The sequence below is a fragment of the Gallus gallus genome, chromosome 4 (genome assembly GCF_016699485.2).
Source record: "Gallus gallus isolate bGalGal1 chromosome 4, bGalGal1.mat.broiler.GRCg7b, whole genome shotgun sequence".
Lineage (NCBI taxonomy): Eukaryota > Metazoa > Chordata > Aves > Galliformes > Phasianidae > Gallus > Gallus gallus.
This window is the reverse complement of record NC_052535.1, coordinates 20,647,881-20,672,331: the sequence shown is the minus strand read 5'-3', so window position 1 is coordinate 20,672,331 and position 24,451 is coordinate 20,647,881. Positions and strand designations below refer to the sequence as shown.

The window sequence follows — 24,451 nt, the reverse complement described above, 5'->3', positions numbered from 1 at the left end:
TTACTAAAGAAGCAACCATTTATTTTTTATAGTACTAGCAATGTTGAGTAAGCAATTATAACAATATCATGAGCAAAAACAAAACAAAAAACCAAAAACCTACTTGATACATTTTTGCACTTCCTAAAGTTTTGTCTTTGGGACTTTTCATTGATAATTCCATAGCAGCAGAGTTTTGTTCCTTTATTTTCCATATATAGCAACATTTTCAGTTTCAGTGGTAATAGAGGATGCCATCTGGTCTATCACCAGTCCAAGCAAGAGGAGGCCTTTAAGTGACCAAACCTATACACAATACAACATGAGAACAAGAGGGCTTGCCAATTCAGTAAGTACAGATAGGTGCAAATTACCTCCATTTGTGATTTGACCATGCTAGAAGCTCAACGATATGCTACGTTAGAGTTTTTTGAAATAGAAGCACATAACAAACCTTGGCATTTTAAACATTACTACTTGCTAGATCAGAAGAAATAGATATGAACCCACAAGATACTCAACATTTTGACCATAATCAAGAAAAGCACCTGATCAGCAGCTTAACTTTTCTTCCAGAGAGCTTCCAGGTCGGGATTAAAGTACTCACTGCATCTTACACAAAAGATTTCCCCAGTTTAGCCAGTCAGAGTTGTGAGTCTCCTCTGAAGCATTAATTGGCTCCATGATGCTGTGTTAAGGCCAGTGGGCAAGCAAGTTTGCTGGGCAATTACAGGAACCAATGAGAGATCAATGTGACCTTTGAGAAGTCCTCTGATCCAGACTCTTGCCTTCAACAATGACATCATTAGAAATCATCAGTGACAATGAACATAAAATAACTCATACAATGAGCTGTCAAGAAAAATCACAACAGGTTAGGAGTGGAAAAGCAGTACAGAAGGCAACTAATCTCATATGCAGATGGATAGGGAAAAAAAAAAAAAAAAAGGATAAGAAAGAAAAAAAAAGAGTAAAATGGTGTCCCGGTTTGTAGAGAGAGACTTCACAGAGACACATTCCAGTCTAAGGTATATATTTTAGTTAAAGATGCCTTATTATTGATACATATTTGCAGACACATGGCACACCTTGTGACTCAAGCAATAATTTAGCACATTTAGTGACAACAATAATCAAGCTCTAGGAATACAGAAGATCCCCCTGAGGCCTGATTTTTTTCTCTGTTTTAATCCTGCTCACTTCTTTCCACACTTAAATACTAGCTTTGCTTCTTGCCTCTGGCTGAAGAAAGTTGAGGATTACGCCACTAATTAACTGGTGGCTCTGGGACTTGTAGCCTAGCAGAGTAATGAAGAGCTAAATTGAGAAAGTGCCCTGGGAAGCCTATTATGTCAGTGATTCTCACTTCTTTGGAGAAGGAATTATTTTCTTGGCTTATCTTAAGACAGGAGATCATCACAGTTGTTTTCTCCCCAATAAAGCCTTCCCAGCCTCCACACATGTAAATTAGACAAGAATGTGAGTTACCAGCTCCTCCACAAGCAAGACATGGCAAGCTGCAGCTGAGTTCACCTGGGTGTAAACCAGCAATAGGCAAACTCACACATCTTGGGTGTCATGTCATCATGCTTCCCACTGCCTGTTTCTTCTGATCAATAAAACCATGGTGCCATGCCACCCAAAGGAGTTATTTCCACAGCCAATCCTTTATGCTTAAAAAAGAGAAAAGATGAAGTCCCACAAAGCTGAAGTGTTTTGGGCCTGTGCAAGAATAACAAATACAAGTAGTACCTAACTCTTAAGAAGTGTTTAACTACATATTTTCAAAGATTACATAAATACTGGGTAATGCAATAACATGACCTTGGAGAGAAAGCTCCTTCTATCATGAAACCATCTGCCAGGTAACCTCAGGAATTTAATTCTTGCCAGAATTTCCACTTCTACTGACTGAATCAAAACACACACGCAGCAAATTTAGACTGCTACAGTCTAAACTGAAGCATGCACCAATGCAGCACTTGCAGGCTGATATAACCAAAGAACCATGAAACAGATCTATCAGCCTAAAAATAATAAACTGTGATTACAACAAAGTGAGATTCCCAAACACTTTATCTCAAGTCATAAATGAATATTTAAAGTGTACAAAAGCCCTAAAACTCACAGTATATTCTCATCACTTATGAAACACACTGCTATTAAAATCACAGCAAACTGAACATTATATTTTGACCTAATTAAATGGGACAGAAATTGGAAAAAAAATAAATGGCAAGTCTCCCACCTTCCAGTGTAAGGCAGCTTTGGGAAACTGAGTGAAAATTTGGAAATCTAACCCTTTTAGTAGTCAGCAACCCATTACTCTTCCTCCTCCAGTCTTTCTTCCTTCTTTTCCAGGAAGAATTATAGTTTCACAGTTTTATCTGAGGACAGCAAGCGTCTGATTTAAAGAAAAACTATTTGAAGTCTTTAGGGTAGCAGCTAGACTGGAGTACTATGTGCACCATAGCATTAGTACTAAAAATATTTTTAGTAGCTAAAAAAAAAATAAGAATTCTGTAATAGTTGAAGAGTATTTCAAGTGCTTCAAATGACCCACTCCAGTATATCTGCAGTCTTCAAAGCTGTGATTGTCAAAAGCCATACAGTCAGTGGAAAATGAAGCCCTACCTGGACATATATTTTGTATTGCATACTACTTTCCCTAAAACAGATCAATATTCCACATAAAAGAAAGAAAACATTTATTTAGGCTCTCTGCAGTCCAACTGATTTGCAAGTAAACTGTTGTATTTGCGTCTCCTTTAACAAAATCAAAGTAAAAAAATACTATTACATTAATGACAGTGACATTTAAGTGTTCTGCATCAAACATAAGGGATTGGATATCGCTAATCAGAAATGTCACCAATAAGTGAAAGTATAGACTGGTAGTAGGTAGTATTTTAGGAAATTTTTTTGTCATTTTTTAAATTATTACTTTAAACAAAAATCAATTATTCTAAGAATACTATTGATCTAGTAGATTGATACACTATAATCAGCTGACATTGCATCTTCAGGAAGAGTTCAATCCCCTAATAAGCTGTTATCAATTAGGTCTTTCCTGATAAATATTTTGAAAAAGAAATATGGTCACAGGAGCTTGACCTAAGCGTTATTTTAAGTAAATAGCTGACTGAGGCTCCTGTGTTAGCAGGAGTACAGAATGAAAAACCTGTTTATTTTTTCTAAAGTAAATTTCTATTGGAAAAAGAAAAAAAGACTTTTTGCTTTCAATTCCCCAAACTTCCTTATTTAAACTCAGATTTAAATACACAGTATTATCTACAAGTTTTGGAGCAGCACGCTTGGAAATGTGCAGTTCTCTGGCAGCTCACAGGCAGAGGAAAACACCCCTTCCCAACCATAAAAGGGCTGAGAGCATGTTCTCAAGCGGAAAATGTGCAGGACCTTATTTACAAATGTATAAATACATGCCATTCCTTTGCGCTCACAGGCACAGCTGAAAGCGAGCCAGAAAAGGAAGTACCAGCAACTCAATCTGAGATTTCCAGTACATTTCCCCTTGCATGGGATCACTTTGGCCTACATTTTCCTAGAAGTCTGGTTATTTTAGTGAATAAAACCACATCACATTCTCCACATCAAGACAAATATGGGAGGGGTTCATAAGCATTTTTTCGGTTAGTGCAACAATCTATTTCTTTCCTCTCCTTCCCCAGCACCTGTGGCCCCTCCCTAGATAGATATGGCAGACTGAGAGGAAAGAAGCCCAACTGCTCAGCCTTGGATTCAGAATCAGCCACGGGATATCTCACAGTGAGCACCTTCCCCTCTGAAAGGTTCCCAAAGACAGGACCTGCTGGCATGCAGCCACTGACCCAGCTTCAGGAACATCAGTGATGATCCCCACTAGGATCTGGGCTTATCTGGCAGCAGGAGCTCTTCCAATAGACTTGCCCAATGCTACTGAAAGCATCACTTTGTCTTCATCAGAGCATGTGTTAGGCTGTGCATAACTGCGGACTTCATTCCTCCTCTAGGAATCCATAAAATAACAAACAAGTGCCCTCACAAAAGACAGCCTATCAGCTGAATTGTGGGTTATCTTTAAACATAGAAGGCAATCCTGAAAAACATTTCTTGTAAGTCATCCCAAATAAAAACATGCTTACCAAGTAACTTCCTGGTGTAAATTGAAAGCTGAGCTTTCAGTTCTATAGTCTAAACATAACAGTGCTGTATCATGAAGTCCAGAACATCAGGATTAAAAAAAAAAAAAATACAACAACAAAACAGAAAACAAGTAGCTGCTGCTACCTAGTCCTTATCTTGTCACCTCTCCCTGATGTGGTTAATGGGGATTATCCACTAAGTAGGTGCTATTTATTGTGCACATAACAATTAGAACTTCAGAGCACAAGCCATCAGATACACAGCTTCTCTCTTTAATATACTTATTTAATAGCAAATATTTTTGTTTTGGTTGCAATTAAAAACACACACCTAAGGGCAGGATGGCTTCCAAACACTGATTCCAGAGAAACTAAAGAGATACATTCTGGTATATACCTGGTATTCTGAAAGGTCTGTTTCTCTTCATTTAAAAATAGTTAAGAAATCCTAGAAAATTTTGTTAGAGGAGTGGCATGGGGCAGTAATTCACTATCATGCACAAGCTAGACAGAAGACATGGCATTACCTGTTAAATTCCAGAAAACTTTCTTACATATATAAGACAAGTAGGAAAGAGGACAAGGGAAAACAGTATAAGAGGAGTACTTCCTTCATGAGATGTCAATTCCATTGCCTCCACCAAGGAGCCCACCTACTTTCCCACTGGGGAGCTGAAGTAGTCAGCAAGGGTGATTTATTGTCATTACAATATTAAGACAAACATCTCTGGATCTTATGCAAAAGAAAGTTTCCTACAACTACACATTAGCAAATGGGTCACAATTTCCATGCTGCTTTCAGTTCTCCTTTAGAAATTTGTGTTGTGCCAACAGCACTGAAAAGGGCTCTTCAGACAAATTCAGCCACTAGATCTGTTCCTTGAACTGATAAGGTAGAAGAAAGTCTCTGCTGCTCTTACAAAGAGGCTTCATAGAGGAATAGATTCTGGTCCTGATAGTATAATAGCCAAAGGAAAAAAAGTCTATGGGAAGAAAAGAGAAGCCAAAACAAACAGACCACTACTTGACATAGCTGCCTAGTGCTTAAGAAAGAATGCTAAAGAGCATTTGCTTCCCATTTTTACAGTCACCACCTGAATACCAACATCTCTTAACAGCATTAACAATGCTGTACTTGAAACAGAACATGGAAAGAGGTTGCTGCAGTGAAATTTATGGATCTGTACTACTGTGGTACCCAGCACTCCCAGGTCTGAGTGCAGCACAAAGAACTTTCTCAGCATCATTCCCATGTGCAGAGCTTCAGTAACAGGATTATACAACACATATCTGTTACAATCAGAAAGATTAATGTGGTAGAAGGGTGATAGAAGAGTGTAATAGCAAAGGGACTAGCACAGATAGGATTGTATTTCAAAGTAAAAGTGCTCACCCATCTGCAAAGATCTAGGCTAACAAAAAAGATGCCACAAGGGAGGGATCTCCAAACAGGAATCCTTTCCCAGTGGCAGTCAGCCCTTAAATGGGAGGGGCTAAGAGAAGTGGAGCCAGGCTCCACCCCTTCTGGTCACACAGGTGAATTACCTTCACCTGTGCTCCCAGGGCTGACTGGCTCCTTTCCCCAGATGCTCAAGTGGTTCAGGCCATGACTCAACATTTCCCATACACTCCACCCTTCACAGTGTGAACCAATGACAGAGCTGGTTGAAGGGTGAGCCTTCCCTAATATAAAGATCTGATGCACCACAATGCTTATACAATTTCTCATCACGATGCAGGTTTACATAATATAAGATGATTGATGGTTGACTAGCAGTTGAAGAACCCCCAGAACCTGATGGGTGTCCGAACAGAACTCTGGCATTGCCACAGGCCCCAGCCAAAGCCATCCTGAGTGACATGAACGTCCAATTCAGCTGGGAGGGTAGGATCAAATACACCCAATGCCTGGGCTTGTTTAACTGCCAGTTTTGCCTACTGGAAAGCCTTGTATTCTGTTCTCCCCCAGTCCCATAGTTGTCCCTTTTTCATGAGTCTGTATAGTGGTCTCAGCAGCTGTGCTAAATGAGGTATAAAGGAATGCCAATGTCCCAGTATATCTAAGTACTCCTGCAGCTGCTTTGGTGTTGTAGGGACTGGGAATGCCTTGTCTATGACAGCACTGGGTAGTACTTTGGTCTTTCCAGACCAAACTACCCCCAGAAATTTCACAGACAGTCCTGGACTTTACACCTTCTGAGGATTTATAGCTCATTCTCATTCTTGCAGATAGGTAGTCAATGAATCTGCTACCTGTCCTACTGTCTCCAGTGAGGCAGACGTCAACAGGAGATTATCAACATAGTGATAGAAGCTAACATTATCAGGTTTTTTCCAATTTGCCTGGTCATGCACCACTAGGTTATGGCAATACGTTGGCAAATGTATGTACCCTTGTGGCAGGACCTGAAAGGTCCACTGCCTGCCTCCCTATGTAAATACAAACTGATCCTGCAAATTTTCAGCAATTGGAATACTGAAGAATGCATTTGCCAAGTCTAGGACACAGTGATAGGTTTTTATCTCAATGTACCCATTAAGGAGGCAATATTGGGTACAGCTGCATGAACAGGAGGTGTTACCTTATTTAATTCTCTATAATCTACTGTCATTCTCCATGTGCCATCCGACTTTCACACTGGCCATATGGGGGAATTATGTGGACCATGTGTAGGTCTTATAATCCCAACTTTTTCTAACTCCTGTACGGTCCTTGGTATTTCATCTTTCCCCCCTGGGAGTCCATACTGTCTTACATTAGTAATCTGGTGTGGTTCTGGCAGGCAAATAGGTCCATGCTTCACATGGCCTCTCAGTATCGCCTGCACTGCCTGGACACTAATACACCTCTGTTGGAGTCTGAACTCTCCCACAGTTGTCTGGAGAGCCAGACCCCATAAAAAGCCTATACCCAAGATGTACTCTGGGACTGTGGCAATAGATACCTTAATACTCCTGGGGCACGAGACGCCCAACCCCTAATTTCAACCACATTTGGGTGACCAGAATGGTCTGCCCCACAAAATCACCAATCATTATTCTTTCTCCTTGAAATATAGTCAGATCACCATAGACAATTGAAGTTTCTGCACCTGTGTCCACCAGTGCCGTGATTCATTGTACATTTTTCCAGGACCAAAACATTGCTAGTTCGACATAGGGCCTCTGGTCTCACCTGGAGGTCGTAGTTACAGGGGAACTAACATCCACTGTCATGTCATAAACTGTCCTATGGCCAGATCTTTTTCCTCAAGCAGCTTGGGCATCGCAGCCCAAGTCGCTTGAGGAGGTTTTTTCTTCTATTAGGGACTATAAAGTTCTCTAAGTTCCAAGTTCTTGTTGGTTCTTGTTGGATTATTCATACTCCTGATCTTTTGGGAGTATTTTGAAATTTCTGATCATCTCGTAGTTGTTCCCACAGTTGAAGTAAAATATGATTAGGCTGCCAATTGATCTTAGTAAAGACCATCCCAGACCATATTAGATCATTAAACATTTGTTTCTGAGACACTGGTATGGGACCTGATTGGAGTGTCTATGGGGCAGCTTTTCTGGTCTTAATAACTGGGAGCACCTTGGCTCCTTCTACCAGCCTAATATTATGCCTTGTTTTTAGGCACTCTGTTTCCCCCAAATCGGCTACCATCTGGGCAGCCTGTGAGGTACACTGAACCCTCTAGGGGTTTTTATGGAACCTTTAAACTAAGGTTCCATAAAGGTGGGAAGGAGCATGTTGTAAAATCTCTTCCCACACTGTTTAGAAAGCACCAATTCACAATACCTAGGAGCATTGATAGCCTCATACTGACCATTTAATTTTTTTTTTTTTTTTTTTTTCTGTAGAAGATGATTCCAGGGGTTACAGGACTGTTTACAAACAGAAGTTATTCAAGGTCCCCTTCCTTCTCTTGTTACCCCATCCATCCATAAATACACATCTGATCATTTCTGACAGAAATCTTTTTGGCAGGTGCAAGATGCTGACCTTTCTCACCAAAAATCAACACTGTCGGGATCACACCCTTTTCCTTCCAGGCTCAGTTTACTTAAACAAAACATTATTAAAAATAAAATAAAAATAAAAAAAAGCAAGTCTCCAGGTCTCACACACACAAAACACAATAAAAGAAAGAACACCAATAGCACCATCAACAACAAGAAGCAGAATTCATTAAAGCTAAAGCCACTTTTCTTTCATTGTTGTTGTTTTTAAGAGCCTTAAAATGGATCCTCTTGAATTTATTTTTCTTCATTTTCCTTCTCCCAGAATCTTACCACAGGAACGCGCTTGTTTTCCACAACTCCCTCTTTAACCAAACCACCCACTGACTTTTATGGTCATTTGCTGCATCACAACTAGGAGACAGCTTGCAATCCCAAATGAAGTCAGGCTCAAAATGGCCCTTCTTTCGAGAGATCAGAAAAGAAGAAAAATCTGTTCAAAGTTCTTGTTACTTTCACATAAACAAATATATTTTTAAAATATAATACAGGGAGTTAGACCAAGTGTCCTCCTCTTTATCTAGAAACTCTGGTGTGCAGCAGCTCTCAGTGCTCACTGTGAGAAAAACAAGTACTGTGACCAAAACTTTTCAAGTAAATAGTTTACGTTCTCATAGAGCTTCCCTGTAGCCCTACAAATTGCAATTACTATCCACACAGACTGCCTCCGCACGATTTATGAATACAGGCACTCAACTGTAACCATGACTCTTGAAAGGGGGCATAACATTGTGTTTCTGCTATTTTATAATTGTTCAGTGTTTTGTTTTTTACAAAATATGTACACTTATAACATAAGCTCTCTGAGCAGAGCTCCTCATCCCTCGCAAAAAAATTAACAGTTCAAGGAAGGAAAGAAATCCTGGTGGGAGCCTTGTTTCTGCTCAGAACTATTTCAGGAAATACTAAATTACTCTTTTTTCTTAAGTGCCAGGAATAACAAGAAGACAAAACATGGTTACACTGAATCTACTTTTTCACCAAGGTACCATTGCATAGTTTGCTGTCTCTTACTGCCCCAAGTGGCAACATAAGCGTGTGCCAAAGAAGATGAGCCACAATTTTCAGAGACAGAAATACTATTTTTCTGTTGACATTTTTTTTTTTTTTTGTCTTCCCAGTACTTGGATTTTGATTTTTAAAACTTACCATTTGCTCTAAACAATGAAAACCATTGGTATGAAGTGGTCTCTTTAAACCGCTCTTAAAAGACAAGCAATTCCAAAGGCCGCATCCAACATTTAGATTTCAGTGCACAAAGAGACAACAGAGGAAAAATGGAAATTGCTCATGTTGAGAATCTAACACAGATAAAAAGCCTAGGGATCTGCCTCTTTTTCTGTGCTTCATCAGACTTATAAACATATTACATGGAAGAAAGTCTCAGTAAGAACCAAGTATTAGTTTCTCTCTACTTCCTGGATATGAACTCTTTGATTAACATCAAGTGAAAGAAAATGGCACAGAATTCATTTCTTCCTCTAAGAAAAGAAGTCTCCACTCACATTGATCATTATGGGCTAATAACTACAATGCCTGTGACTTGCCAACATAGAGCAGCCTCAGGAAACCATTGGAAGCTTGTGTATCAAAAGTTCAGCAAGACCTACCCGTTCAAATAGCAACAGTCACACAAACCCTATATTATAAGGAACAGGGTCTCAAAAAGAGTTCTTAGCTTCTCATGCCATAGAAAAACAAGGCAGGCCAGTATTTTACATTCTACATGAAAACTAGATTGTAGACTTTGCTGTTTTCAGCTTCATGTCCTAATGGTGAAAAATTTCCCAACTCTCATTTTCAGTACCTTTACATAATATTTTAATCAGGTGATAGGTCTAATAGACTTGTAAAATAAAAGTCATTCATGCACAACATTAGAAAAAAATGTTCAACCACATTTGGTAATCATCATTTGGCCTTCTACTTTTAACAAAAGGGATAAATAGATAGAAAGACAGGTTCTAATGCAGTGTGGCCCTCTGTAATTTTTTTTTTTTTTTTTTTTTTTTTTTTAATCCAATACATAGCTTTTAACACTGATTTCTTTTTCACATGTCTGGATTTTCAGATATACTGCTTCTCTGTGCTACAATGCATCCAAAAATGCTCAGCTATCCTGCGAACTACAGAAGAGACTTTTTACACTTCTAATCAAACTACTTTTTAACTCCTTATCAACTGCACAGTTTCACATCTGTCTATGAATATTTTATCACTCCAAATGTAAACGAGGTAGAAGCCCTTCTACACAGCTTAGAAGAGGCACTGAAAGTACTGTAAAAAGAAAATAATGCTCAAAATGTGAAAGTATGATTAGCTTTCATCCTAAAAACACTTCTTTCCATAAATAACCTTTATTGCATTTCAACTATTACTGGAATTTTATTTTATTTTATTTATTTATTTCAGATAAGAAAGCAATTCAGACCCTGTAAATGAGTTTTATAGCTAGACAGGAACAACCATCATAGCAAACATGAATACAATTGCTGAGCTTATTTAATTTCATGTTTTATGAATGTAATCAAAAGTCTGAAAAAGAAGTCACCTTGCTAGATGTTTCCTTTTTCCAGGCTTTGATTAATGACAGTGGCTTGATCTTGAAGATGTGCATCATATAATTTTCTCCTAGCAATGAAAACTAATTTCTTCCTAAGTTCAGGGCAATTTCTCATACACTGAAGAAACTTCTTGGGTGCATTAATGAAAAACTCTTCATTATATCTTTGTATCTATGACACTTATCCAAAGTACTGTCATTAGACAAATATAGGGAAGTAGAGGTAGACAATACACTATTAGTAAGTATTGGTAATCAAGTGAGCAGAAAGTCCAATAAACTTCTAGTGCATAGAATAGAGTGCACTACATTAAACAGCACTGTTAGCGCTGCCTTCATATTAATGATTTGACTAAAGAGAGGATGGAAGAAAATTAAATACAATCATAAATATTAATTACTTTACAAAATCTTTGTAAGGTGGACTTCAAAGCAATGAATATTCTGAAAGCAAAGATGGAAAGGAGATAATGTAACCAAAAAATCAGTGTGACTAAACTGTGACTAAAATCTAACACCAATGTACTGTTATATTTGACATTGTATTGCCAACATAACTGTAGACACACATACACAAAAAAGGTGCTCTGACTTAAAAGACCATTCATTTAAAGAACAACAACAACAGGTGTTGTCTTCTGAGGTCCTATAGAGAGGCAGGGGTACAGTATTCAGAAATAAATAGCTACTCTATTCCATGTTCAGTAGCAACATCTGGGTGAAGATGCAAATTCCAAAACAAGATGGCATGAACCAGATGCAGTACAGATACAGATGAGATGGTATATCTTTTTATCTCTGCGGATCATATTGGCCACATTCAAACTACAAGTTGAGTATGGATCCACATATTCAACAGCCTCTACTGCCTGGAATTAAATAGATGTAAGAACAGCTGACATGTAGAAGACCAGGAAAGAATCCTTTCTTCCTTAATATTGGAAAATGATGGTGAAATAGAAACACTATTCGTCATGTTACCTAGCATCACTTGGTCTTCACCTATACATACATACAAGCCTACTATTTAGCCCATAAACAACTCAATTTATTGTTCTGAGGATCTGTTTAATATAATGTTAAACCACTTTTAATACAGTCTAAATAGTTTCAGATCCAATATTTTCACTTCTTGCCTAAGTAAACCAAAAACAAGAGATGGTTGCTTTTTAAAACTACAAAGAATATATTCTCTTCTGAAATTTGAATGCTGAACATAAAGTTTAATAAATACTTCCTGAAAGTGAAAAAAAGCTGAACAAGTCAATTTAATCAAACAATATTACCTCAATAAAAAGAACAAAAACAAACAAACATTAAGGACCCACATACATAAAAATGTCAGAACAAACCACATACAAGTGTACATAACTATAAATTGAAGTAATTAAAGTCCATTCATTAAGAAACTGCTGCTAGGAATGAATACTTTGCTGTTGCCATTTTCCATAAGAAAACTAAACATCTATTCTATGGTGAAACATTTTAAACAGTTTCTAATGAATCAGAATCAGTAACAAGATAAGGGATTTTCAGTGCTTGTTTAAAATACCAAGCAAGAGAAATCAGCTTTACGCATGGGCATTATTCCAGCCCTGACCCAGTACTTTCAGTGGTAGTGTTTTAGACTCAAAGAGAAGCTACAGATCCTGTAAAACTATCAGTCAGCATTAGACATACCATAGCCACAGCATCAGTTTCTTTTCTCTAATGCAAAGAACTCAAACCAGGTCAAATTTTGGCAATGTAATTATGTAAAAAGCAGTTACACTGCAGCAACACATCACAGCTCTTTCACTTGGTATTATTACACAGCACTTTCAAGCTTGGTTAGTTGGGACAGATCAGTTCTATGATTCTTACTGATAAAGCAAGCACAAGGTTTAAAAATGTGTTTACATTTCTACTTCACAACAACACAAAACCATCTTTCCAGCTACAAGCAGTAAGAGAATTTTGCAAAGCAGACAGATACTGAATTAAGAGAACTTTCTTTACTTTCATACTCCAGAGTCCCAAAGTGTGCCATGCTTGAGGTACTAGGCAAGATTGCAAGTAATCACAGTGCTTTCTCTCAAGAAGAAAATGAACTTAAAAAGCCTTTGCCAGCCCTGGCTAAATTCATTTCACAGCATCAACTTTCCCACCCCCACACTGCTTCTTGCAGATACTGAAAATCAGTTATAAAGTAGCAATCTCCAGTTAATAAATAAATAAATAAACAAAATTAAATAAAAATGACCATTCCCAACATCTCATAACAGTCATCATGTGGCCAGCAGATCAAGGGAGGTGATCCTGTCCCTCTACTCTGCACTGGTGAGATCTCACCTGGAGCCTTTGTCCAGATGTGGGTCTCCTACTAAATAAATTGTGTGCCTTGGTAATAGGGGATGCTGAAAAGGTGGAGATTCTGAATGCCGTGTTTGTTTCAGTTTTTAATGCTAAGACTAGCCCTCAGGAATCCCAGACCCTGGAGTTAAAAGAAAGAGTCTGGGTAAATTAAGACTTTTCCTTTGGTCAAGGTGGATCTGGTCAGAGAGTGCCTAGGCAAAATCAATGCACACAAATCCATGGGCCCTGATGGGATGCATCCATGTGTGCTGAGAGAACTGGCAGAGGTGACTGCTGAACTGTTCTCTATCGTCTTTGAAAGATTTTGGTAAATAGGAAAGATGCCTGAAGATTGAAGGATATCCAGTGTTACTCTAATCTTCAAAAAGGGCAAGAAGGAGGGTTTGGGAAACTATAGGCCAGTCAGCCTCACCTCCATCCCTGGAAAGGTGATGGAACAGCTTGTTCTAGATGCCATCTCCAAGAAATTGGAGGAGCAGAAGGTTATCATGAACAGTCAGGGCTGGTTCACCAAAAGGAGGTCATGCTATACCAACTTGGTATCCTTCTATGATGTCATCACTAGGTGGGTGGATGGGGATGTTGCATAGCTTTCAGCAAGGCGTTTGACACCATCTCCCACAACATCCTTGTTGTGAAACTTAGAAAATGTGGGATAGATGAGTGGACAGTGAGGTGGGCTGAGAACAGGCTGACTGGCAGAGCTGAGAGGGTTGTCATCAGTGGTGCAGAGTCTGGCTGTAGGCCTGTAACTAGCGTTGTTCCCAGGGGTCCATGCTGGGTCCCATCTTATGCAACATCTTTGTTAATGACAGGAATGAAGGGATAGAGTCCACCCTCAGCAAGTCTGCTGATGATAAAAAGCTGAGAGGATTGGCTGACAGACCTGAAAGCTGTGCTGCCATTCAACAAAACCTGGGCAGACTGAAGAGCTGGGCAGGGAGGAACCTGATGAGGTTTAACAAGAGCAAGTGTAGATTCTTGCACCTGGGGAGGAATAACTGCATGCATCCATACAGGTTAGGAGATGACCTGCTGAAGAGGAGCTCTGCAGAGTAGGACCTGGTGGACAATGGGTTGGCCATGAGCCAGAAATGTGCCCCTGTGGCCAAAAAGGCCAATGATATCCCAGGGTGCATTAAAAACAGCATGGCCAGCTGGTCAAAGGAAGTGATTCTCCCCCCCTACTCTGCCCTGATGAGGCCACATCTAGACTACTGTGCCCAGTTCCAGACTTCTCCATTTAAAAATGACAGGGATATCCTAGGAGGAGTCCAGTGGTGGGCCACAAAGATGATTAAGGGCCTGGTGCATCTTCCATATGAGGAAAAGCTGAGTAATCTGGGTCTGTTCAACCTGGGGAAGAGATGACTGAGATGGAATCTGATAAACATTTATAAATATCTAAAAGAAGGTGAGAAACAAATGGATGAGACCAAGCTCTTCTAGGTGATGTGTACCAATAGGACAAGGAGTAATGCCCTAAAACTTGAACACAGAAAGTACCATACTAACATGCAAAAGTACTTCTTTATGGCATGGGTGACAAAGCACTGGAACAGGTTGCCCAGAGAGGCTGTGGAGTCTTCTTTGATGGAGATATTCAAGATCCATCTGGACACCTACCTGTGTGACCTATTGTAGGGAACCTGCTTTAGCGGTGGGTTGGACTCAACGATCTCTTGAGGCCCCTTCCAACTCCTTAGTTCTGTAATGCTGCAAGAAATGTGGTTCTGTTGGAGTGTGTCTAGAGGAGGGCCACAAAAATAATCCAAGAGATGAAGCACCCTCCCTGCAACAGCTGGAGCAGAGAAGGCTATGTGGATACCTGAGAGTGGCCTTTCAATATCTGAAGGGGGGAAATAAGAAGAATGTGGACAGACTCTTTAGCAGTGTTCGTTCTTGTGACAGGACAAGGGAAAAGGGTTTCAAACTGAAAGAGGAGAGACTTTTATTTGCTATAAGGAAGAAGTTTCTTACAATAAGGGTGGTGAAGCACAGGAACAAGTCCAGAGAGTGAATGCCCCATCCCTGGAAACACTCAAGGTCAGACTGGACAGGGCTCTGAGCACCTGAGCTGTAGATGTCCCTGATCATTGCAGGGCGGTTGGACTTAGAAGGAACTTTAAAGGCCATCTAACTCAAAAGATTCTATGATTTTATTCTATTAAGGACTTATGAGTGTAAGTGATATACTGTTCTCCAAAATATTCAGATCCTTAGCAGTAATGATATCATTCATCACAAATTCAGTCTCCATTTCAGAAGAAATAACTATAAGGCTGAACCAGCACTTCAGACAAATACTTCATGCATTTCTATATCAGCACATACCACAGGAAAAAAATGGACAGATAAGCAGAAGTTTTTAGAGAAAATAGAGTTGCAGATTCTAAGCTGAATATAGATGTGCTATGCTCCCAGGTGTCAGGCATTTCTGAACGTATGGATTTTATGCATAAATTGTATGCAAGGATGGTGTACATAAAAATACACACCTTCATTACATTTGTGAAGGGAGCAGAGGGTGCAAACAACACAGTCAGATCAGAAGAGCTAAAAATCGCTTCACTGAAAGTTATTTCATATTTCAATAGCATATGTGTAATCTTATAAAACACAAATTCATGTATTCTTACAAAACAGCCAAAGGCTACTAGCTACCAAGCCTTCTAAATACAGAATAGATTATATTATCTGGTAACAGATATGACTGATTTTAATACTTGGGGAGAAACTTCACAAATGGTTAGCTGGAGGGATGAGAAGGAGACATTTCTTCTATTAGATGGATTTTAAAATAAATGTGCAACTCTAGGGGGGTTGAAATGATGAAAGTATCTGGCAAAGAGATAAATCAGGAAGACAGCCAGTGAGGGAGTCAGTGAACTTTCCCCTAACTATCAAACATGGGGTGGAAACAAACAAGTTAGAATGGCAATGTGTGATGTTGAAAACTACCTTCTTTTTTCCCCTCCCAAGGGAAATATCTGAAGGAGACAGAAGGAATATGTCCACTTACCACAGAGACTGAAAGGCTATTTTTGTGGATGAGACTTATACTAGAAATAAGAGTACAACTATTCCTTTAAGTTATTAAAGACTAGGTAGTAAATGCTAATGAAAAAATCATGACTTTTAAAATTATTTTCTTGCAATCTTGCTGCAACACACACACACAAAATAATAATAATAATAATAATAATAATAATAATAATAATAATAATAGAGAAGAGCACATCCAGCAAGAATCCTGAATAATTTCAAAAAGTAGCCTTTAGGTAAGGTCAGATACAAGTTTCATCTCCTTGTCTAGAAATCAGGTTTGTTTTGAAGTCATTGCTTGTTAGCTCTCACTTACAAGGCCTTACTTCACTTTCAGGTCTACCATAATAATGAGCAAGAGACATATTTACAGGCATGAATCTCCTTGCATAACATCAGACACCCTACATAGTAAGACGCTTGAAGCCTTGAGACGCATTTTTTGAGAGGTAGTCTACTGTAATATTTTTGAAATACCAAGTGCCAATAACATGAACACGAGTGTTTTTACGATCTACATTGCACAATGAAACATTCATCTGATTCACCTTGTAAAGGGCTATATAAATACAAAATTTCCAAGGAAGTTATTTTTACAGCCACATTATTTTGGACTGTAGATATACATAGGTAGCCTCACACACGTACAGTTAATTGCAACTCATGCCAAACTTTTGCCAGGTTGTTTTCATTCTGAAATTATTTTTACATTTTAGTTCATGAAGAGTTGTGAGGGGTAGCTGAAGTTATGTTGGCAATAGCAGAGCTGAGCAGTCACATCTCATGACAAAGAAAGCACCTACAGTAGCTGACACCAACGCTTCTTCACCAAACTTGACATAGTTCTCCCTATGTAAGTTTACATACACACTGAAGTATATAAATAATTCTAGATTGCATTTTATTATAAAAAAAAAAGCTACTATCCTCTTTTGCATTCCACTTTCTGAAAGAATAATGAAATGCGTCATAAAGGTCTTCAGTTGATGTGCCACAGGTATGACTTTCAATGCTTAAATTTGGTCCAATGTAAGTTTCCGTAACAGACTTCTAACTTGGATCAGAGTTGCTGCTGTTCCGTACAAACATATTTATATGAATAGAGCACACAGCCAAAACGGTTGCTTTGTAATTAGTTCAGGCATGTTTAAATCCAGAAGGGAAACAGTTTTAATTTATTTTCCCCTGGAACACTACGAAGTTCCACTACAGCTTTACAGTGTAACCACGCGTATCAAGAAAGAGCCTTCATTTACCCAGAAAAAGGATCAAATTATACTATTGAATTGTTCTTCTATTTCTCTGCTCCACTCTGAATGCACTGAAATATTTGAAAATACTGTTCCTGAGAATTTGTCATCTATAGTGTCAAAGACATCTTGGCAGAAAAAGAAAGTCTTGTTGAGGGCAAAATTTAGTCAAGATGACTGTAAAACTTAATCCACACCTTCGAATTTGGACTGAATATCCATCGCTTAAACATCTTGTAAATGACCCAATTTGTTTACATGGCCCTGTAGATTTTTATGACTTTTCCATAAAGAAGTTATTGCATCCATTCCTTTTATTTTGTTTGAGAGCATTTGAATAAGCCTCAGAACCACAAGCAAGTGAAACAGACTCTCTGCAGATGGAAGTGGCCTCGTATAATTCACCACTACCGGTAGAAGAGTCAGAACAACACTTTCAGTTTGGAAATACCTTCACACACAGCAGAATAATTTCCTATGCCATATGTCTTCTTAAAATGTTTAACTATTGTATAAAATGAGTTCTGGTTTCCTGTCCAGAGGAAGAACGCAAAGCCACTTGGACTTGTGTTTCCGATTGCTTTCAATGAACGTGGAGGCACTCAGATGGTTACACAGTGAGGTACACCAAGGCAAGGAGAACAAACAATAATAGTAGTAATAATAAATAAATAATCCAAACTTATCAGCTGTTCTACCTGCTACCATGCCCTAGTTCATCCAACAAAGCTCCACAAGTAGCAGTTTAATAAAAGACTGGACAACTGCTTTTTCTGGAAAAGACCATAGTCAAAGATTCAAATCAGCAACAGTATTCATTATTTCTCAAAGAAGCTGCTCTTCCAGTAAATTCATTTCTCCCACTTAATGTGCTTTAAACAAATGATACTTAAAAAGCAGCAGAGATTAAAAAGATTAGACTGAGATGGGCAGTATGGCAGGAGTGTCTCCAAGTACTTTTTTTTTTTTTTTTTTAACTCTTCAAATATAACATTCCCTGCCTGACAGAAATCTAGGGCTTTGCTGATAAATGCCAAATCAAATAATTGTTTAAAGATGTAGAAGAGCAAAAACTACAAAAGTGGTACCACACATGTGCCTTTCACTGCCTGGGCCTAGTCTGAGGCAAGTGCTGAAAGCCCTTCCTCACTTTCCCCTCAGCTGATCCACAGTACTGTAGGCAAATTACAGCAATAGCTACTCAACTAAAGGTATTGCTTACATAGAAAATGGAGCACTACAAGAATACAAATCAATAAAGCTGTATGTCCAACAGGAAGGTTTGCAGCATGCACCCCAGGGAGCATAGCCTGATGTTCAGCTCCTACCTAGCTCACACTCAGCCTTACATGGCCATGCATTGTGCTGTGTGTGAAGCATTAACAATGCCTCAAAGTGGAGCTATGTCTGGAAACTAACACAATTAATAATCAACTTTAACAAATTTGAGAAGTAATTTCAGTCTTTCGGGCTTTGGGGAAGAAACTGAACACAGAGATGTTCCTTTGACTTAAAAGAATCTCCTTAAAACATCTGTGTTTACGATCATATCTTGAATGAATTTACTGTGAAGGGGCAGGCAAGGCCAATGAATAATTTATGAGGATTAATTCTCTAAAAGTGTGTTGCCACTAAAAAAAAAATCCACCAAGGTAAGTTGCTACTGGTTGCAACTCTTTTCCAAGTCTCCCATTCTCACCGGTATAAAAGGGTGCAACTATACAGTAACACCTGAACATTTTCCCATTTCCCTGAGCAAAGCTTTTTCTGTTTGTAATAGACATAAGAGGATAATTCATATTCTGTTATCCCAGATCCAAACACTTGCATATGAAAATGTTCAGCCCAGGAAAGAGAAGGCTCGGTGGAGACCTGAGAGTGGCCTTTCAGCATCTGAAGGAGGGCTATATGAAGAAAGGGGATAGATTTTTTCATTGTTGTGATAGGACAAGGGGTATTGGTTTCAAACTAAACGAGAAGAGATTTAGATTGGATATAAGGAAAAGAGTTTAAGGGTAGTGAAGCAGTGGAACAGGTAGGGTAGGGAGGTGGTGACAGCTCCATCCCTGTAGACATCCAACTTCAGGCTGGATGGGGCTCTGAGCAACTTGATCTAGCTGTGGGTGTCCCTGTTCATTGCAGGGGGGCTTGACTAAATGGCCTTTAAAGTCCCTTACAACTCAAAAGATTCTATGATTCTATGACTAGAGAACAAGTGGTGGACAATATGCCAAAAGATTTTCAAATTTTAAGGTTGGAAAATATCACTAGGATTATCTAGTCCAACTGCCAATCCATCACCATTAAAACTAGTACCTAATTGCTACATCTATCGTCTTGAAAACCTCCTGAGATGGTGACTCCACTACTTCCCAGGCTGCCTGTTCCAATGCTTTACCACTCTTTCTGAGGAAAAAATAAATAAATAAATCTTCTTGCATTGCATTGTATTGCAGTGTTGAAGAACTTCTCTAATTTGTCATAATCACAAGTCAAAAGAGGATGTGGTGTACTTCTTTACTTCCCAGGAAAAGAGCTTTAAAGTGTTTCAAAACAAGTGTTGAATTAAACAGAAATATATTAATCTTAGGACAAATTGCATCACTATCATGTTTCCTTTTAGATGACATGTTCATATTTTGTTCTTCCTTTTCTTCTCAAAAAGAAATTTCTGCCAGCCAGCAGTAGTCAAGCTGTACCAGCAGTTGTTAATTCAGCTAAACTCAGGAGAAGCAGCATTGCTTGCTACTGCTTTGAAGTATGCTCTTTTGTCAGAGATAATCTTGCAGTCGAATTACTGCACTTCATAAAAGCTCTGACATTCTCACCTCCAAGAATTGAATGAGATGCATCACTCAGACATCAACAAATTCCTTCAAGTGCTGCAAGCCCAAGTTAAATGATCTTCACCAGAAACTTCGTATTGTGATTCTGGCCCTATCCATGTATTAGCTGCAAACTCCTTTAAAGATGCACAAACAGGGAAATCCTCTAGATCATTTGGACAGGACACATAAGGCCAGGCACTACCTAAGGAGAAGACAGAAGACATTTCTGTCCTTTTGACACTTTGTTGGATCTCACTTCCACCCACCAAATCTTCCCAACAATGGTCCAAGATACACAAGTCTTGAATTCCAGCTTGTCATTTTTCTTTTTGTTTAAATGACATAACCCTCCCCTTTCCAAAAGATTTAAGAAATACATTATGAAGTGATCCATGTTCAGATACTTAATAATAAGGGTTTCTATTCAAAAACATAAAAAAGAAGCACTTAAAGGAAATTAAGAGCTATCAAAAGATTGGCATATTACCTATGCTGCAGGAATGACAGAAGTCCAATGAAGACTATGGTTTTCTAGAATTTGCTTCCGCAACTTTATTCATCACTATTCATTGATCCTTCCTTCCCCTCAATTCAGCACTGGTGAGGCCACATCTGCAGTACTGTGTACTGGGGGTGCCAGAATTGAACAAGAAAAACCTGGGCATACTGAAGAGTATCCAGTGGAAGGCCACCAAGATGACAGAGGGCTCAGAGCACCTGCCCTGTGAGGCGAGGATGAGAGAGCTGGGGCTGCTCAGCCTGGAGAAGAAGGGGAGCAGGGGGCTCTCATTCACGTGTACAAATATCCAAAGGGAGGGTGCAAAGACAACAGAAACAGGATCTTTTCAGCACAAACTGGAAAAGATTGTATTTAAACATTAGAAAGCACTTCTGCATGCAGGCTGCCCAGAGAGGCTGTGGAGTCACTCCCAAAGCTGCCCAGACATGGGCCTGGACAGCTGCTCTGGGTGGTCCTTGCCACAGCTGGGGCTTAGCCTGATGCACCCGGTGGGCTTTGCCAGCCTCAGCCATCCTGGGGTTCTCACTTGAAACTGAATGCAGAAAAATTAGTAATTGGTACTGGTAATAGTAACTAATTGGTACTGGTGAACTGCTACTTGACCTCAGCTCCTCAGCCTTCTGAAATCATTCATTACTACTTTCTAAATGTACATACCACATTAGCTATACAGTTCACTGCTTACAGCACCTGAACTTACATTATTTTATGTAAAAGACATCCTTATATTTCTTATAGAAATTGTAACATATGACTTCTGTAGCTTAGTAAAGTTACCATAAGCACTTATCATTATCTTCTGTAAAACAGCCAAGGAAGAATAATTTAGTTTCTCCTACCACCTCATGTTGCAATTAAATGCAACCTAAACTAACAGTATCACATAAGGAAATACACTCGGGCCACCAGAGTTAAGTCATTCTCATTAAATACACCACCAAAAGCTCCCTCAGACACTGTTGAAATTACAGAAACAAGCTGAAGATACTATTACAGAAAGATAGTATAGAAAAGTATAATGAGAAGTGCACAGAACAATAACAGAAAGAAATAAGTAAACCATCCAAGTAATCGAATTCAGTATGCAAGAGATTGAGTTTTGTTCCCCCAAAGGAAACTAAGATGCCTTTCTTTTGACTCCTTGTTACAATATGGAAAAAAATCATAAGAAATGCATCAGACAGTCATATGAGAACTGACAAAGCCATCTACATCTGAAGATCCATTCAAGCATAATCTCTTTTTTTGGCATAACAAAGTATTTTTGAAATGAAATCCATGTAAATAAATGGGAGTCATCAGTGCACACACCACTTACTACTCTAGAAAATGGTCTTTGACCCTTCAGATGAGTATTTACTCAGTTGAGTTGCAAATGAAAACACTGAAGATACCCCCCCAAGAAAAAAAAAAAAACTCCTTTAATGTTAAGCAGAGTTTACAAATAAATCTTTTATTAAGGGAAATCTGACCATCACAGAAGTCCAACAAAAATGAGGTATTTATAAGTCACTTCAAATGGAGCTATAGCAGCCTTGTAAGGCCCATCACATTGAATTCCCAGGAGGTAATAGCCAAAGGTTGTGCTTAAAGAATACCTAATTTACAAATACAAAGAAATACTTTCCCTAGGAAATTACCACCTAAAATGTCATGCTACAGAAACAGGAGTACTTAAGTACTCTTTCATTTCACAAATAAGCCCAATTGAGTACAACAGCAATTCTGACATTAACGCTCATTTAGCTACTAAAAAAAAAAAAAAAAAAAAAAAAAAAAAAAAAAACTCCACTTATTAAAAGGAAAGTCCATAAGCACTGCTTACCTTCTGTAACACAAATAGTCCCATTGATTTAATAATTGGTCATAGACATATTTAGTATCACCTTGACCCACCAGCTACATCATCCACACATGGAGTTGAGTAACACTGTAATCCACATCGCAACAGAACTACTTGTAAAAACTGCTGCGTGGCCAAGTAGAGGACAGATTTTTTATTTGTAGACTGCGTGAATGAAAAAGCTCCCTCTCTGCTGACCAATGATTATTTGGCACATGAACAGCAATATCTCATTCTCCAACTCCAGGCAGCTTTAACCTGCCTCTAGCTAAAAGCTATACAATCTTTAGGTTGCAGTAGAGTGTAAAAACTGCTCTAATTAAACCAAGTAAGAACTGGTTTGACCAGTGTTGCTGATCTCCCAAATAATTAAAATCAGGGAAGAAAAATCAGGAGTTGGTACTTAGTCGCACTTAAACTTGTACTCATTTACAAGAAAAGTTTTGTAATTGAACAACTAGAAAACAGATCTCAAGTAAACAACAACAAGAACCTGGATTGTTTTAAGTATGAACTACCAGAGAATACAGTTCCATGGCACTTAAATCTCCTGGATTCGTGTTTACTATAAGAGGCACTGACTGTACCTCACAGCATGCCAAATCGCACTGCAAACCAGTTGAAGCCTGACCCAAGGCAGATGCACTTCGGCTGCACGTGAAGGGAATCCAGCTTATGCTGTCATGTATACTTATGCCCACTTACACAAGTTCTGTTTGCACTATCCACTTCTCACACCTCTCTGTTGGATCCCTGCCATTGTGCCGTGCCCTGCATTACCAAGCACTCCTATGGAAGACCGACCCCACAGCAGGTTTTGGGCTAACAAATTTGAAGCAGAACAATGGCATCTGGGCATCTTGCTGCACTCACACAGATTGAGCAGACCATGGCATAGAAGTACCAGATTTTAGTCTACCAGTACCAAGCTCCTTTTCTCACAAAGTGGTGCCCTAAATTCCCCAGATGTCAGGTAAGCCAGGAAGGGGCAGAGGGAGCAATTTCTCCTCTCACACAGAGCAAATAATTTCCTGTACTGTGCACAGAGTCTGATTGGTTTCCTGTCAAAGCAGTGGGTCCCGGGGTCTTTTGATCACTTTCCTCCGGCCCTCCACAACTGCTCTGATTAGAGATTGATCCCTGCGCTGCGCTTTGATCAGCAGTGCTGGCAGCCCGCAGGTGCCATACATCATCACATTAGCGGGCCACAGCAGTGTGCATCACTCATGCTGTGCTCGCCAGCACTTTATGGATCCTGCCAGCGCACAGAATGCTTGCTGAGCTCCCCATCTTTTCTTCCTATTAGAGAGATGACGTAGAATTCTTTTCTCAGGGGAGTCCCAAGTTCAAAGCTGACAAAATTGCATTAGTCTTGAAACTGCATTTTTGCCCTATTTCATTACAGCACGCAGGAGTTTGAGAGCTCCCAGCTTCTCCTTTTGCGCCGCTCTGTGCCCAGGCATAGAGCTCGTTCCAGCTGCCATGCAAAGGACTTATTTTCCCCCTTTCCCCCCTCCTTACATTAAGCACCACGGTTTCTGTAAGCACATGCTAATGGCCCAAACTTCAGATACTGTGTACCAAGCAGTTTCATGCAGCACATATCGCATCAGCTTGCAAAATACCCTTTTAAATGACTTTACAACAGCAGATCGAGAGGAAAGGTGCTTAGAAATCTGAATAATGTAAATCATATGGAGTTCAGAGGCTAAGCAAATTACACACCCCGGAGCCGCCCGCGCTGAATGAAAGGAGCCTTTCTCCAGCCCCGCACAGCCCCGGCCCAGGGGGACTCCCGTCTGAGAGTTCTCCAAACACTTCAGGTACACATGAAAGTTGGAAGTAATTCCCGCTTCCTCCGCGGGATCAGCCCTCTTCCAGCCCGCCCCACGCACCCCTCACCCACACATGGCCCCGGCTCTCC

The 24,451-nt window shown here is 39.4% G+C and overlaps 1 protein-coding gene across 2 annotated transcripts in view; it reads right to left on the bottom strand.

Moving 5' to 3' along the window:
• The window catches only part of PDGFC (platelet derived growth factor C), a 116,827-nt gene that overhangs the window by 92,110 nt on the left and 266 nt on the right, over window positions 1–24,451 (bottom strand). Inside the window, exon 1 of one of the 2 annotated variants that reach the window (XM_025149500.3) lies at window positions 104–24,041. The exons of the other annotated variant lie outside the window; for it this stretch is intronic. Within the exon in view, the coding sequence (XP_025005268.1) occupies window positions 104–206 (103 nt within the window). The 5' untranslated portion in view covers window positions 207–24,041. Of the gene's footprint in view, window positions 1–103; window positions 24,042–24,451 lie in introns of those variants that run through there. 2 annotated transcript variants of the gene reach the window in all.